Raw genomic sequence first — 17,737 nt, forward strand, 5'->3', positions numbered from 1 at the left:
AGACTTAGAGCTAAAACCAAGGCCTGACCATATTCTACAACTGACATTCTCCTCATTACACACCCTGCTTCCCTCAGACTGAGCTGCTGCAGCTGCTGAGATCTGGCTATCTTTGACACATTCTTATCAGTGCACCAGGTACCATCAGTGATGGGCAATGGGGAACTGACACGCCACTCTGGCCTTGTCAACCAAGTTCTAGAGAAGCCTGCCTAGAACCCTCAAAAACAGGTGAATCGTTCCTTTTGGAGAGCTCTGTTCCATCCTCTTACACGCCTGAGCTTTCTAAGGAAAACATAAAGGATCAATCAAGGCAATCTTGAGTTAGGGTTGCTAGGGAACACAGAATCCTTCCCAAAGCTCCAGTGTGGGCACAGAGGTGCTTTCCAGAATGGCAGTCATGCTCGGGCTTCTGACCTGCTGGCAATTCCCCACCATGCCTACTTCCTCACACCAAGCCCAATAGGGTTATAAATTTGTATTTCCTCAATATGGCCAGTTCTCTGCCCTCCCTCGTCAGGGGCCAGGGCAGGTTCTGACCATGGAACTAACCTGTAGTGCCAAGAAACGGGCCTTCAGCCAGTAAACACGAACAACGAACTCCAGCCAGCCATCCTCAAATAGGTCACGCTGAGATGAGGCAAATGACAGCTGCAGGAGGTCACCTAGGCAGTGGGTTCCTGGGAAGTCAGGCCCAAACCTGCCTGTCACCACACCAGCAGGGCAGTTCCGGGGAGACACTAAAAACCATCAAACCAATGTGAGGTCCCATGTAAATCACACAAACACCCTCCTGCCCCCAGAAGCCACTTTCAGCCCTCCCTATACAGCCCTTAAGTATCCATGATTTGGTACCCTGAGTCATCAGAGACTTAGAGGTCCTGAGCATCAAGACAGAGAGTAGCTCAGTCAGGTATAGGTGCAGAGAATGTGAGTGCTGAGAGAAAGGGGCCACTACTTTCACTGACTGAACTTTGAGCTTGTCTTTATTCTACCACGTGGACTCTAAAAGAGTGATCTGAGAGAACTGCTGAGGACACATACAGCACTGAGTAGTCACTTCAAAGCTGAGATTCTGTTTCCTTAAATCTCCAAGTAAGAGTTACAGAAGGTGAGTATCACAGCTGCCTCTGCTGCCGCCTCCTAAGTGTCAGGGGATTTACCGGAGACGCTGCAAAGCCATCTCAAAGGAGGGGCTCAGGGAACTGCATGACCCAGCACCCCCACTTTAGCTTCCTCCAGCCTACTGGAGTTCAGAGAATCACCACAGTAAGAACATAAGTCTTACCAGTGGAGCTTCTGCCTTTGGTCAGTAGCCACTGGTCCAGTTGGAGCTCCATGCAGGAGAGAGACATCAGCATCATGTCCTGTAAGACAAAAAGCACAGAAAGGATATGAAAAACTCACATAGATTTGCCAAATCATGAGGTGACCAAACTAAAATTAACTTTTCTTTTAGCACAGGGTCTCATGTATCCCAAGCTTGGCCTCAAAATGACTATGTAGCCCAGGGCTGACCTTGAACTTCTGTACCTCTTGTTCTCATCTCCCAAGTACTGGAATTATAGGCATGGTGCCACCATGTTCAACTGTTCCAGGACTGGGGATCAACCCAGAGCTTTGTGCATGCTTTGAAAACATTCTACTGAGCTACATTCACAGCACTAAAATTTACTTTTGACAAAGCTGTTTAAAATTAATTCATATTTTTAAGGTGGGGCTAGAGTATGTGCATGTGCATGCGTATGATGTGTGTGCGTGTGCTGTGGCATGTGGGTGGAAGCTCACACACGTGTGTAGCATTCTCCTTCCACCTTTACACGGGTTCCATGGATCAGACTCAGGTTGTCAGGAACTGTGCAGGAAGCTCTTTAACCCACCGAGCCATCTCTTGCTGCTCCTAAATTTACTTTTGATGGAAACACAATTCTCTGTTCCACCTGTTTTCTATTTCCTAAGTGATAATCAATGGCTACTTGCCAGAATTTTTAGAAAGAGCAAGAAATGTCGCTACGCAGAGACGAATCCCTGTCACCTCATTCCTATGCCAGGTCAGACAGGTATCCACCTTTAGTTCTCAAAAATACCAGCAATGGGATGTGTCATTCCAGAGCAGTAAGGATCTAAGACTCAGTGAAAGGGCACTGCCAGCAAGTACAGCTGGGAAATGGCTAGCCCCATTCTAGATTCTAAACGCTGAATCCTGCTGGTTTACACTTTCCTGAAAGGAACAAGGCCCAGTGTGAAAAAGCTACTTCGAAGTATTCCAGTGAGGCCTGCCCAAAAAGGAAGCAAAGGCTCTACAGGCATGTCAACTCCAGCTTGACTTTTAGACAAAAAGATTACCTGGATTGGGCCCTGTAGTTTGCATGAGAATGGACTCACAGGCTCACAGGTTTGAATAAACTGTTCAGGAAAATTGTCCTTGTTGGAGGTGTGTCACTGGGAGCAGGCTTGAAGTTTCTGGCTTACAGTTTGTGGTGATGTGAGCTCTCAGTTGCTGCTCCTTGCCTGCCTGCTCCCTACCATGATGGTGATGTACCCCTATCCCTCTGGAATTGTAGGCACCAAAGAAATCCTTCCTTCTATAAGTTGCCTAGGTCATGGTGTCTTATCACAGCAATATAAACATACAAAAACAGACCCTGATGGCTCCCATTTCCCATCTCAGCATGTGGCATTCTATCTTCAACAAGAGAAATGAACCTGAGAGCCTCCATTTCCTTGAGCTCTAGAAAACACTAGATTAGGAGCCAGGGATAGAGAATGCAGCAGACAGAGCTGAGCAAGGCTTGGCTCCCAACTGCTGGACACCCCCACTACTCCCCTAAACACCCTACTTAGCTTCTATACCACTATTTTCTCACCTGATAAATACATGAATAGGGCTGGGGATATAGTTCAGTGGTAGAAAGCTTACCTAGCATGGACAAGGCCCCAGTACATGTATGTAGACAAAAACACTCCTTTAAATTAGTTTCTAGATTACCACCATGGTTCAACCAGCCACAGCCTCCTTCCAGGTCACTATGCTCACTCTCACCCCCAGAGAACTCCATTCAATCATGAGGAGTCTTCAGGGCACAAAACAGGCCATGTGACTCCCTGCCTCAAACTACATAATGGCCCAGGTTCCAGACCCAGAAGTAAACACAGAGTGTGCCGGACACCTCAGCCCTGAACCCATGGGAGATCCCTGTCACTGTCTCCTGCCACTGGCCCTTCAGAGGCCCCAACCTTGATGTGCTTGTTGCTGCAGTCCCTCAGCAATGGGTTGGGCAAGCTGGTGCTGTGCCTCCTCCAGCTGTGGTAGACGCTAAGAACAACATCCGCCAGGCCCGGGGGCCACTTCAGCAAGAACTTGTGGCCCATGCTCTTCAGATAGCGCATCATCAGCTCCAGGATGCCCCCATTGGTCAGGTTCTCCATCAGGAACTCATGCACATCCTGCTTCTCTGTCCAGAAAAGGAAAATAATCTCACCAAAACAAACAGGCCCTTCTGTGCCTGGTTTCTCTTTTCTTTGGAAGAGAACAGCTTGTGTCCTGCCTTCCCCCACTCAGCCTAGGTGAACAGAAGGCCCAATGAAGTGCTGATGCCAGGCCACCAGGGTTCATTGCTGGCTCCAGCACTTGCCAGTGGTGAATAAACCTCTCAAAGTTCCCATGTCCAAGATGCATATCAAAAGGGCTGACCAATGATGCTATGTGCAGTGAATGAGATCATGTGCACAAACGCAGTGTCTGGGACACAGTACACACAGAACAGATGTAATAACACACATCAAACTTGCAAAGGCAAGCCTCTAAATCCAGTGGTAAGTACACAGCCTCGGGAGCACAGCAAACATGCACCTGGCTCCCTCAGCTGACCGATAGCTCCTTCACCAGCTCTTAGGAAACACCCCAGAAACATCCTGCAGAGCAAAACCAGGCATGTTACAGGCTGATGGAAGGAACGATACCCAGCAGTGACTGATCACATTGCTGATCCCTACCCGATTCCATGAATGTGGCTGAATCAAAGGACATTCGATGAGGTCCCACATTCGAGAAGCTCTCCAGTTTGGCTTCTGACTGCACTTCATAGTTATTAAATGGGTCATCTTCCTCCTCAGGATCCAGTTTTCTTAACCTACATAGAACATTCTAAAATCATAAAAGCCATACCACTCACTGTGCAAAGCATCCCAACTCTTCCTCTTAGAGCAACTAAATTGAGCCAAGATGACGTATACTGAAACAGATGGGCGAGAACATCCACAGCCAGGCCCCTAAGAGACACTGCTTCTCTCGACTTCGTAAGTCTGTGGCTGATCTGTACCCACACTTGTTCATTTATACCAGCAACAGATGGCTTAGCAGTAGCCATGTGCCAGGCACAAAGCTTGCTGCCAGAATACAACCATAACTACAGGGAGTTGGTCGACAGGAAGCTCATCTCTTAATTGGAGAGGTAGACCATAAGCAGGTACTCAAACACAAACAACCCAAATAAGGACCAACCACCAAGCACTTGCTATAGACAGAGTCACAAGGGTCCTGCTTCGGAAGGCAGAACCACTGGGGACACTCTTCGAGCTGACAACAGGGAACAACAGGGAAGGGCTAAGCATGAGCAGAAGCTCAAGAGCAGGTACAAAGGCGAACACAAATATGACATGAGGCCTCAGGGCTGCCCAGTGTGGGGACACATCATGCCCATCTAAGCTCCTCACACTGCAGACCCACCTTCAGACTCTTCCAGAGGGCAGTGTTTTGGCCACCCTTGTAGCTGTCTCAACTAGCACCTCTACAGCATGACATGCAGGGCACCTGTAAACACCTACCATTTACTGCATTCACACTTCAGCAAGACTCCAGCAAGCAAAATATTTTACTGTTATTGGGACACTCAAAGTAACAAATATTCCAACTTCACAGAAGCTGACTCAAATAAAGCAGATGCGACTGCACATATAGAAGGCAGGGACAGCCTTCTATAGAAGGGTGGGACAGCAGGGCTAAGAAAAAGACAGGATCACTCAACTACATCATAATCCTTCACTCTTCCAAAGAGAATTTTTTTCCTGGATTACATGGCAGGAGAAACCCAGCAGAAGGCATCACATCTCCATGTGGTCCCGCCTGGGCTGTGTACTAAAAACAACCCTTGTTCTAAGAATTTTACCCTCATGAGAGACATGGAGGGAGAGGAAAGAAGGAAGGTTAAGTGTCCTGATATAAAACGGATGTATAAGTCTGTTAAGCTTCTAGGTTCCTCTTGCACTCTGTCAGAGTCACCACTGAAATAAACCATCTCTGGTCAAAATGACAGCCAAAGACTCTGGATCTCTTGATGGTACTGATGGAACCTACTCAGGTAACAGTGGAGGGAGAAAAGGCATAAGCTCACGAAGACACAGGAGACAGGAGAGAAGTCCTAGCAAGCTAAAAATACGCTCCCCAGATGCTGCAAAGGAGGGAATGATGGACCAAAGCACATTACTTATTCTTTTTACTCTACCAGGAGTGGAAAAGCACAGCACCAAGAAGCGTGCGCACTGGCACGATATTCCTAGAAATGCTCGCACACAGAGCCTCCGGCTTCCGAAAAACGGACAAGACCAAGGCAGGAGGAGTAACAACTAGGTGAGAAGTAGAGGCCCAGGTGCCTCCTGTTTCTGAGAGCTGGTGCTTTCTCCCCTACAATTCTTTCAGGGACATGAAGAATTAATTAAATGAAGGAACATACAGGCTCTTTTCAGAATGCAATGGAATCATGGCAACATAAAGTCAGGCAGGCACACACCCACTGAAAGACAGGTGACTTCCTCCCAGGAGGTCTACCTAAGCATGTGCAGTCTCCCTAAAGCATCCCAAGAAAAAGGGACATCATGACATGCTGCCTCCACCTCTGACTCATTCATCCTGTCAGAACTCAGGAAGTGGCTAGTCCCCAACAGATAAAACAGTCAGCTCCTACAATAAGGAGGCAAGAAAAATCCAAGAAACCAACCTAGTAAAATCTACACTGTGTATTCAAGCAAATATCAAGGATAAACAAGGGAGGAACCCACAGGAGTCCTGAAAAATGCTCCTGACAGAAAAGAACAGCAGAAAAAACACAAAGTGTGCAGTACCTGGACGGCAGGAACTTTACCAGAAGCCCCTGGAAATCCACTTTCTCTTCCTTTTTGCACTTGGTGTTTCGGACACGGGCAGACCTCCGCTTTGCTGTCTCTCCACTTTCTTCTACAGTCTTCTTACGCTTTACCCCTTTCTTAGATTTATCTCCTCCAGAAACATCACCTTCATAAAGAATGAAAATTTAAAAATTACACAATAGCAAGAGAGGAAACGACACACACAGAACCACACACACAGTCCCCCCTCTTTCACAATTCCACCAACACTGCAATTTTCTTTCTGTAACAGTCACAAAATCTTTTCTTTCAACAACACAGAATCCTGATTCTCTTAACTCTCAAACCCTTCTTGAGCCGAAAAGACTCCCAGGCCAGGGCTGAGAACACTCCTACCAGTACTAACCAGCTGCAAGTGCCTCTGGGGCCTCAGTCAATGCTACTGGGATAAGCAGAGTGAGTGGCACTGACCTTAGCCAAGACCCACCAAATACCCAGTGATGGAAACAGAGCAAGAGAACCATGAATTAAATAGAGAAGAGAAGAATGTCATATGTGACTGATAGAAACAAAAACTTCTCTAACAGCCAGCTGTTATTTTGTACAGTGGCAGAAAAATCAGAAAACTACATGAGAACTTTTGGTAAAAACCTTTTACAATTCAATGGTAATAAAAACCTACTATAACACGTGGTAATGATTGATATTTTCTAAGGTCCAAGAACTCTGAATGCATGCATCTAGCGAGAAAGCAGGACCAACATTAAGGACATAACAAGGGAAGGAGGTACTTTTTTTGAGACAGGGTTTCTCTGTGTAGCCCTGGCTGTCCTGCAGCTTACTCTGTAGAGTAGGCTGGCCTCAAACTGACAAGAGATCCACCTGCCTCTGCCTCCCAAGTGCTGGGATTAAAGCGTGTGGTGCCACCACCTGGCTCGGGGGGAAAGGCACTTTTATGCCAGGACTTTGCAGTGAGGAAGGGGCTGCATTCAGAGCACCATCCCTTGAGTTTCAGTGCTTCTGTGTGCCCTGGGGTCAGGCTGATCAGTTTTCTACACGGCTGGAGCTCTCATTTTCACTCAGGACACAGGACCAGCATGACATTTTTCTGAGCCCCCTGCTCTTATTTCTGCTGGGATCGACATACACGGGCCCTCAGGAGTGTGACTTCACAAGGCCTGCTCACCCAGAGGAGCGCCTGTGTCCAGCAGGCCAGGACTGTGCAGTGGAAAGCTGGCTGTGGTCACAGAGGTATACGAGAGCATAGGCTCAGCCACAGCCACAGTTGGGTTGGTGCTAACAGGACTTGGCTGGACCACACTGACAGGTGTAACTGCTACAGAGGATGCTAGAAGCTGGCTGGGGTCCTGGTAGTCAGACAAGTCAATCCTCTTGCCAAGGCTGGGTCTTGGGGGCTCACAAGTGGTGAGGTGATTGTACATAGCCAGCAAGCTCTCTCCAAGGCACTTCCACCTGCAAAGAAAAGGCCACCATACCCGGTTAACACCTGTCATAAAGGCCAACTGGCCTGTATAGATTCAGCAGAATTGTGACCTTAACGAAGTAGGGAGAAGGCAGTCAGTACTTAGACACCATCATAACCAATAAATGTTAAACACAGCATGCCCTAACGTGGAGAAGCCCAACCCAGAGCAGGTGCAGAGACCTGCTCATACATTCCTGCTTCTCACCTCAGCAAAGACCCCAATGTTCTATTTCTTTATACCATCCCCTACAAAGAAGGGATGCTACTCCCAGTTTCTAAGTAACAGCATGTAAGGTTCCCAGGTCATCCAACTACCAGCATCAGGCCTGCTAACGAAGGGGCCCAGCAGAGGAGCTCTGTACCACAGTGGCAATGACGCTAAGTAAGGTGCCTATTGAGGGGCAACGGCATTTAAAATACAACACTGATGCCAGGACATGCTATATTTAAAGACTCAAGACTTAATGGCAGAACTTGTGTGTGCAAATGTATGCTTGAGACAGTCTCATTGTGTAGCCCTAGCTGGCCTCAAACTCACTATGCAGTACAGTCTGGTCTGGAAAACAGAGACGCACTTGCTTCAGCCTCCTGATTTTAGGCATGAACTTGTCCACAATGCCAGAATTTTTAAAGCAAAAATTCAAAGCTTACTACTCCAACTCCAGTGGGCTACCAATACCAATTCTCTAGGAAGGAGAGGGTCTCTTACACATCAAAGGGTTCACAAGGGCTATGCTGATGCCCATCTTATAGGACATCTCATCTGGCCCTGATATGAGTACAGACTCAACAGCCAGGAAAGTCCACACCTATAACAAACTCCATGGTTCCAGATTCTTACCTGGCTGTTTATGCCAAATGTTAACATTCTTTCTCTTGTCAGCAGAGAAGACTGAGAAGGACAGGAACATTCCTAATGACTGGGTTGAGCAACTTACAGGAGGCATGCTTAAGAGAGCTAAGCTGCGTTTTAGTAGCTTGCAAGAAGTCACATGCCTCCAGCTATCTACCCACTGTCCAACAAGCCCAGGTCTGACCTGGGGTTTCTCCCTCCTGTGCAGGGAGTCTCTTAGCAGCCAACCCAACACTCCCGGAGAAACCAGATACCTACGTGAAGAAAGGTATGGGCTGTACTAGTTTCAGGTCCGGTTCCTTCTCCCGCACGACCAATGCTTGTCTCTTCTTCCGCAGCCCCAGCGCCTCATCTACAATGGCCTGTGTCTCTGCTGCACTCACTGACACATCATGAATTGACATGTCACTAAAAGTGTATAAGACAGAGGGAGTTACAGAGTTAAAGCTAGAGCAAATACTAAAACTTTATAGACGGGTACCTTTAATCAGTAACTGATTCTTCCTGAACATAAATTACAACTTGACTCTGACTTCAAATGCATAGTTCTCAGCACTTGCATGCCCACATACCCTGGAAATCACAAAAGCCCTATGTTCATTCCACAATTTACATCAGGGCAAAGAATTTTCGTATGTATTAACAGTATCAACTTCAAGTCTGAAAAGCCACAGGAAAGAAAAGATGTCTGTTCCAAAAAAGTCATTAGACAAATTATGTTTACCGAAATCAATGTGTCTCCAAAATACAGAAGGGGGGTGGTCCTCAAGGTCTCAGGTGACCACTCACACCCTGAGATAAGACAATACCGGCTCTCCTAGTAACCAGACTGTCCTGGGCCCTCCAACAGACTATTCCACACAGCTACTCAGGAGACTTAACAGTCTTGCCAGAAACATTAGTTCATTCAAGACATTCATGAACATGAGGAGAATAGAGACTGAGATGAATAGCCACTAATCCCTAACAGGTGAGTTCCTTGGGCCAGGGAACACCTGACTGACGAGAAGGGCTTTCCTGATGGAGAGACTGGAGAGAGGGCACAGAGCTCAGAAAGCTGCAGAGGCACCATCAGAAAATTACAATGTTAAGGAGAAACTATACAAAACAGGTAAAAAAAATGGGAACATGACAGGCGAGGTGTCTTAGCCTGATTTTTTATTACTGTGAGAAAACATCATGACTTAAAATCAACTTGGGGAAGAAAGAGTTTACTTCACTTATACATCCAGGAAAGAGTCCATGACTAAGGGAAGTCAGAGCAGGAACTCGGGCAGGGCAGGAACCTGGAGACAGGAACTGATGGAGAGGGGTGCTACTTACTGGCTTGCTCCTCCTGACTTGCTCAGCCTGCTTTCTTATAGAAGCCAGGATCACCAGCTCAGGGTCAACACTACTCACAATCTGCTGGGCCCTCCCATCAATCACAATAAATGCCCTATAGCATAATCTTAGGAAGGTGTTTTCTCAAATGAGGTTCCCTTCTCTCAGATGACTCTAGCTTCTTCTAAGTGGACATAAAACCAGCAGCAGAGGAGGTTAATACAGTCAGAGTCAGGTTGAAGAGACAGATGAGATGGTCACAACAGGGCCAGGTAGGAATGCCAGGGACCTGAAACAGCTCTGACCAAAGGAGCCTGAGAGGGAAAAGCAAGAGTTAGAGGCTGCAAAGGGCCTCTGAGTAAGAATGAGCTTTGCTCTGGAGTCATGGCAGGGGTGGCACAAGATCAGGGTATCCAAACATTGGGATACTGAATTTGGGCAGTATTGATGACAAAATCTTGGCAGGAACTGTGACCCTGAGTTCAATCCCTATTACCTAACCCCACCAAACAACAAACAGGCAGGTTAGAGTAAGCTAGTTGGTAAGGACGGCACAGGTGATGTCGCTCTGGTGTTCAGGGACTCCATCACATAGATCGGGACAGAGAAGGCAATAACCAGCCACACATGGGACATGATGCGGGCCTTACCATTTGAGGAACATTCGGAGTGAGTCCTTCCGGAGACAAGGCTGCTCTTCAAAAATCTTCTCCTTGAGGACCAGGCCTTTGCTGTATCGGCAGTCTTTCTCCAGTGCTTTGCAGATGAAGTAAAGACATGCTGGCAGGAAAAGAAACAGTTTAGGAGCTAAAGCTGCTTTAAGAACTCTAGGCTTGCCAGTCAACAGCAGAAAAATGTTCCCACTCTGGAATCAAAGGATGCACGGCAATAATATGAGACAGCTAAAAGACTGCTGAGATGATAATATCCAGAAGAGACCAGTGCAGGCTACCTGCAGCTGAGTACAACCAGTGCCAGAAGCAAACAGAATATATGACCTTCCTGGACAGCCCTGACCCTGTGACTGCATATTTAAGAACTCCTGCAAAAAACAATCTAGAGCGTCCACAGTGACTGGCTAATGGAAAAACAGCCTTGAAAATATTTGGCTAACTCAGCTATGACAGCGACATTGCCACCCAGTGGGCCTGGAGGAAAGAGCATCAATCATCCCTGAACTTAAAGACAATAAAATCTGCCTTATTAAGTTCTGGGTTTATCTGGAACTTTTCACTCCATTCTTTTCTATTTCTCACTTTTGGGATAGATAAGGAAATTTTATCCTACAAATGTCCCACCTTAGTATTTTGGAGCACATAAACTATCTGACTTAATAGGCCCATGGGTAGAGAAGAATTCTGCTCTGGGATGAATTATAAGTCTAGGATCACACACCCATTAAGTGTGTTCACTTTCCCTCTCCATTTCCAACCCCACCACATCAAGGAAAGATACAGCAAGAAGGTGGCAAACCCAAAAGCCAGGCCCAGGCACCAATCCACTGGCAGCCTGATTCTAAGACTTATATTTAGGGCTGGAGAGATGGCTCAGAGGTTAAGAAAACTGTCTGCTCTTCCAGAGGTCCTGAGTTCAATTCCCAGCAACCACACAGTGGCTCACAATCACCTGTAGTGTGATCATCCCTCTTCTGGCATGCACCTGTCCATGCAGACAGAGCATTCAAAATAAATAAATAAATTAAAAAAAAAAAAAAAAAAGACTGAGACTTAACCTTAGCCTCCAAAGCCATGAGAAATAAATGTCTCCCATAAGTCGCTCAATGTGGCAGGTATTTTGAGTTCAAGATGAGCCTAGGTGACACAGGAGTTTTCTCAAGAAGAAAAGAAAAGAACAACAACCGAAAAAAGACAATACACAAAGAAAAAAGGAGGAACTCCTTTTGAGAACACATTACTTACCGATACCTTTCTAATATACTTACAAGTAAATGAAGAATGGAAAGCAGAATAAAGTAAGTGTGTAGAAGCATCTCCACTCTCCCTCAGTTTGACAGAAAATCTTAACGATATCAACTTTGCTACCAGCTTACCCAAGTCAACCTGTCATCTGCCCCGACTCACTTGTGTAATCACTGAGGGTGTACAAAACAGTGATGAGATTGTCCAAGCAGGGCCAGTGGTCAGGATTACACCGAAGCCCTTCCTCAAAAGCATGGCGAGCCAGGGGAAGCCGGATGAGCCTCAGAGCCACGTGTCCAATTTTGTACCAAAGGTTGACATCTGTGGAATCCAGCATCACTGCCTAGAAGCAGTATAAGCAGAGGTACATGTATACACTTGATTAGATTTCTCACTGAGCAAGCAAGGTGAGGATAAAAGGGACACAACATCGTCCAGCCGTTCAAATTACCCAGCAAGGTAATTGTGCCTCGCTGGGAAACGGCAAGGCAGTGTGCCTACTTAAAACTAATGAAGCTGGTTCACTTTCCTGGAGTCACAAGTTTCCAAGACCTAAAGAAATGACACATAAAAAGTGACATCAAATAGGGTGTGGTGACTCACGCCTGTAATCCCAAGACTCTGGAGGCTGAGGCAAGAGGACAGCAAGTTCAAGACCTACCTGGGCTACAAAATGAATCCTTCTCAAGAAATACAAGTTATATAATAACCCTAGCACTTGGGAAGAGGAAGATTAGAGTTCAAGGTCATTCTCCCTTCCTAGCCCTGGAATACATAAGAACTGTACACAAAACTTATTTTTTAAATGTTACATGAGCTGGCTCATTTAAGTTAGAACATTTTCTCTGCATACTGTGCTAATGGAAACATTTGTGTCCCTTACATATTTAATAAGTAAAGAAGTGAAAGATTGGTAAAGTGCTTGCCTAACCAACACAGGGACCAAGTTTGATCCTCAAAAGCCACCTAAGAAAGCTGTGCCTACTTGTTCCGACGGCTGGAACAGCAGAGACAAGTGGAATCCCCAAGACTCACTGGCCAAGCAGACTAGTACTAATTGGCTGAGTTTAAGGCCAATGAGAGACCCTGTACCAAAACATCTGGACATGTTCCTGAGACTGGTACTCAACACTAACCTCTGGAACGTGCACACACACATACTTGGGAGCAGGGAAAGGAGCTGCTGAAAAGATGGCTCAGAAATTAGGAGCATTTGCTGCTCTTGCAGAGGATTCGAGTTTGGTTCCCAGCATCTAATCAGCCAGCTCACAACACCTCTACCTCCAGCTCCAGAAGGATCTGAAGCCAAAGGCAATGGCAAGCATCTGCACTCACATACACACAGCCAAAAAGATAATAACTTTTAAAAATACACCTAAAGAACTAAATGAAAAGAATGCAAAGAAAATACAGGAGTCTTATAGATTCTAGAAAAGTTACAAGCTTGGAGAAGACCTTGGTTTACATCGCTGTGCCAACACTAATGAGCAGAACCTAACCCTGTGCCCTCATCACTGACATGAGGATAAGCTCACTCTCCTCGAAAGGCGGCATAAAACTGCATGGTGGCACTTGGCACACTATCTGGCACATCAGAGATACTCACAGAAATAGGACAGCAACTGAAAACTCCGTTTTTGTGAGCACAGGTGTCAGGCTCTGGTCTTCACTCCTAAACATGCACCAACTTGTTTACTTTGCTCCTAACTTGCCATGTGATCCTCCAGCTTCAGGCTCTCCACTGCTTAGTTTATAGATAGGTGACACCATAGCCACCTCTGCCCTTTTCCCCTCCTGTTACCTGCATGGTCAACTAGATTAAGTAAGTTGCCTGCAGTCACATGATGGTAGAAAATTTCACATACAGTCCTCTGCACTGAAGCCATTCCAGTCCCTAACCCTGCCTTCCAGGCCTGTCTGTATTCAGCACCTCAGACACAATAGCCTGGTGGGACACAACTATAACTTTTTTTCAATCAATAGGACCATTTCATATCCCCTTCTTCGTCAACTTTCTAAGCAGGAATTTTTGAGAACTACCAACTCCCCACCTCCAAGTAGAATTCCATGGCTGTCTCAAGGTTCTCTCTCTGGGCTGCCAACTGGGCCAGGTTCTTATATGTAGAGTATTTCAGTATCAGTCCCGGGTGTTTCAGTCCTTCCTTCTCATCTCCGGATGAAACTGCCTGAGAGAAGACAGACAAAAGTGACACCATGTCCCTACAGCCACAGCAAGTGGTCAACAGGATGCCTCGTTGCCTGCTGGAGACATCCCAGTTCCACTTCACCTGGGAAATCAAGTTGTTGCAGATATTCCTGGCATACCCAACAGTTCTTTCACACAAAGAAAGCCCAAGCCACCATAAAGCACTCTGCAGAAATTTGGTGATCAAGAGAGACAAAGGACCAACCCCTCTCTATCCCTGCTGCCATTGCTGAGTGCTCAAGTAGCTCTTAACATTTACAGGTTCTGAAAGCAGAGCCCAGTGAGCCCAGCAAGCCTCGCCTACTCAGGGACAAGTATGCAGAGGCTTCCTGCGGTGAGCAGGCAGGAGGCCATGCTCCTGAATCTACCCACAGCTATTCATACAACTAAAGAGCTGGTATCATTGAACTCCATAATACAAGTACAGTAATTCCTAGCCTGGATATGAAAGTGTCAACTTGGGATCAAAGAGTATTAGGATTATAAACATCTTTAACATAAAAAGTTATTTCACAGCTGTTCTTATAGCAATGCCTTGAAAACATTAAATCTTCCAAGAAATCACTGACTAAAAACTGTTGCTGAGGCTGAAGAGATAGCTCAGCACTTAAGAGAGCTTTCTACTCTTCCAGAGGATTTGAGTTCGGTTCCCAACATCCATGGCAGCAGTTTACAACTCCTACAACTCCAGCTCCAGGGGAGTCAACATCCTTTCGGACCTCCATAGGTATCTATTTACACACACATGCACATACACACACAGAGATACACACCTAAATAAATAATTCTTAAAAACAAGAAAAGTGGCTGGACACAGTAGTTCATACTTTAACCACAGCGTTCAGGAGGCACTCAGGCAGGACTGTTACTTACAGGCCAGTCTGTCTAAAGACAGAGTTCCAGGGCAGTCAGCACAAAGGAGGTGGGGATAGGACAATCACTTCAGGGCTAGCTTTGACTACATGGCAAGTTCAAGACTAGACTGGACTACATGAGACCCTGTCTCAAGAAAAACAAAAGCAAGACAAAAACCAAATACATGCACATACATGTGCACATTGCAAAACAGAGAAACAGACAAAAAAAAAAAAAAGCACTGCATAGAGTATTACACACTCATAATTCAGGAGAACCCTGAGTGTCAGGGAAGCCTGGACTTTAAAGTTTTGCCTCAAAACCCACAGCCTAGCCCACCAGTGTCTCACCTCCCTCAGCAGGCGTGCCTCCAGGAGCTCATGGTAGGCCTTGGCAGACTCCTCAAACCTGTCGTGTTTCTGCAGATCCAGGGCCTTGTGGTATAGTGCAAAAGCCTCAGCTTCCTGCAAACAAAGATGTTTTCACACCACACAAAACTGATCCTTTTAAACCAAAACTGTATGTAAAGGCTATGAGTCACTGCCAAGTTAACTGCCAGCTACAGCCTCTACAGTGAGAGAAATCCTTCTACTCAGGGTCCACATCTCATTACTGGGAAAAAGTCCCAAGAGAGAGATGAGAGAGAGAGATGGAAAGACAGAGACAGACAGAGAAAGAGAGCGCGCGCACACACACACACACAGAGGAAGGGGAGAGAGATGCAGGTACACTGAATGTAGGCAAGAGGCAAGAACACAAAGAGCAAAAGCTAAAGTTCTTCAGCATGACTATGTCGTGAGTGAAGCATCTTCAACAAGAGGTAGCAAGCCAGCCATCTTCACAACGCAATTTCCCCATACAGCTCCATTAAGGACTCGCCTAAATTCATCTAACATAAGCAGCAAGGTCTCCCTCAGAAGATCTCAGAGTACATACCTGGGCCTCCTTTGTCTGGATTTTGTGACTTTTAAAACTTCCTTCATGGTCATCCTCAATTGTGGAGCTGGCATTCAAGGCTGCAATTCGAATCTAGAAATGAGTTCAGAGGAACTGAGTACAGATGAAGACAATTCTGCTTCAGAATATATCCAGGGTACTAGGAAAAACGATGGAGGAATGACCCACCAACAGTCCTCCAGAGGAAGACACTAGGACGAGAATGTGTGGGGTGATGGCAACAAATGTGGAAAATAGATCCTGGTTACTGTCCACCACAAAGGAGCAGAGGCTGGAAGCCCCAGTTCAGCTCAACACAGAGGCCCCAGTATTAGAACAACAATCCCAACAAAACAGTCAACTTTGTGTCTTTCCTACAACTGTGTTTGAAGCCTTACAACCTACAGCCAGACAAGTGTCCCTACACACAGACGCACCAACAGCCTCGCTAGAAGAAGCCTGCACAAGTCCCTTACCCCCAGGGGCAAAGCGACAAACAACGCTGTCACCAACAACTTAGGCACACATCAGTTTCTTACCATATTCAGAGATTCAGCACCACCACGGAGAATCACTTCCCATCACTGGTGGAGGATGTGCCTGTTTACAGTCCCCTAAAGAGGAAACAGGACAAAGGGCGTCAGGAAGAGCCAGCATAGTACTGAGGCTCACCTAGGTCTTAGAAATAAAAAGAGAAAAAAACAGCATTACAGGAAGACAAATCAGTTTGAAGACTGTAGAAGATAATGGGGTGGCAAGAGTGTGGAGAAATTAGAACTTCATATGTTGTCCCTAGAAACATAAAACAGCGCCTTTGAAAACCACCGTGGCAGCTCCTCCAAATGCCACACAGAATTAGCATATAGTCTGGAGCCCCACTCCTACCACTCCTATGCATCTACTCAGAAGAAAACTGGTCCACACCAAAACTTGCTCATGAATGCACATAGCAGCATTACTCTTAAGAGCTAAGAGGTGGAGCTACACAACATCTATAAACTGATAAACAAACAGTTTTGTTTGATAAAGGAACACTGTCCATTCATAAAAAGAATAAAATTTTGATACATGCTGCAACATGAAGGAACCTGTAAAACTAAGCTAAATAAAAGATGTCATTCGCAAAACAGCCAATACCGCCTGGTTCTAGTTACATGATGTGTCTGGAATAGACAGTCCATCAGTAGGTAGGGAGAATGCCGAGACCAGGCTGTGCCCTCTTCCATGTTACTCTATACTGTGTAAAACTTGGATCTTTCAGGCTGTGCTGTGCTCCACGTTAGTCCATACCACGTAAAGCTCAGGTCTTTCAAGTTGTGCTTCCCTCAGAGACTCCAATTTACTAGCAGCTTTCTATTCCCACTTTGAGAATGGAGGATGACCATACAGAGTGGACGTTGAACGCCCTGCCAGGCCAATACCGCCCACATAGCAAGACTGACAAACGACTCATCTGTGGAAGTATAAACATATGTGGTGAACTGGGACTGTAGGAACACATGAGATATTAAAGTCTTATCAGGGAAACTAGACCCAAGAACAGACCAGACGCACCACACTAAGGAAAGAGGCTGCCACCCAGCAGTAGGCTGGCAGCAGCCCCCACCAACCTACCATCTGACCATCTGGCATGTGCGTCACGGGCTGACAGGCAGGCGACTCCCGACTTCCCCAGGAGTTTGTTTCAGCTCTGCACCAGCTGTTGACAAACCTACTCAACTGCTGTCTGTCTGTCCTAGTTGCTCTCCTGTTTGTCTGGACCTACTGTCCATGTGCCCATCTGACCACGCAGACCCAGTATTATCCTCTCCCCTCTGCACATAGACTCAACTTGCATATTTGCTCTCAAACCCAGGACCATCACAACAGCTTCCACAGAGGTGGACTGCTATTTCCATTTCTGTCAGCTTCCTTACTTCTCAGGACTCCTGAAACCTCTTAAACTCTGCTGTGGCCTCTTAACCCTTGACAGGAATTCTGGAGAGAGTGGTGTGTGTGTGTGTGTGTGTGTGTGTGTGTGTGTGTGTGTGTGTGTG

At 46.3% G+C, this 17,737-nt stretch overlaps 1 protein-coding gene across 2 annotated transcripts in view; it reads right to left on the reverse strand.

Moving 5' to 3' along the window:
• The window catches only part of Cabin1 (calcineurin binding protein 1), a 128,788-nt gene that overhangs the window by 101,971 nt on the left and 9,080 nt on the right, over positions 1–17,737 (reverse strand). For both annotated transcript variants that reach the window (XM_055598963.1, XM_055598962.1), the window contains exons 2-14: positions 16,241–16,315; positions 15,702–15,794; positions 15,116–15,229; positions 13,756–13,890; positions 11,867–12,047; positions 10,436–10,565; positions 8,721–8,870; positions 7,310–7,596; positions 6,121–6,289; positions 3,997–4,133; positions 3,238–3,455; positions 1,289–1,367; positions 553–740 (exon numbers count right to left, since the gene is read on the reverse strand). In XM_055598963.1, the coding sequence (XP_055454938.1) occupies positions 553–740; positions 1,289–1,367; positions 3,238–3,455; positions 3,997–4,133; positions 6,121–6,289; positions 7,310–7,596; positions 8,721–8,870; positions 10,436–10,565; positions 11,867–12,047; positions 13,756–13,890; positions 15,116–15,229; positions 15,702–15,794; positions 16,241–16,243 (1,884 nt within the window). In that variant the 5' untranslated portion in view covers positions 16,244–16,315. The remainder of the gene's footprint in view (positions 1–552; positions 741–1,288; positions 1,368–3,237; positions 3,456–3,996; positions 4,134–6,120; positions 6,290–7,309; positions 7,597–8,720; positions 8,871–10,435; positions 10,566–11,866; positions 12,048–13,755; positions 13,891–15,115; positions 15,230–15,701; positions 15,795–16,240; positions 16,316–17,737) is intronic.

Source organism: Psammomys obesus, unplaced genomic scaffold, assembly GCF_907164565.1.
Source record: "Psammomys obesus unplaced genomic scaffold, mPsaObe1.curated_primary_1811, whole genome shotgun sequence".
Taxonomy (NCBI): domain Eukaryota; kingdom Metazoa; phylum Chordata; class Mammalia; order Rodentia; family Muridae; genus Psammomys; species Psammomys obesus.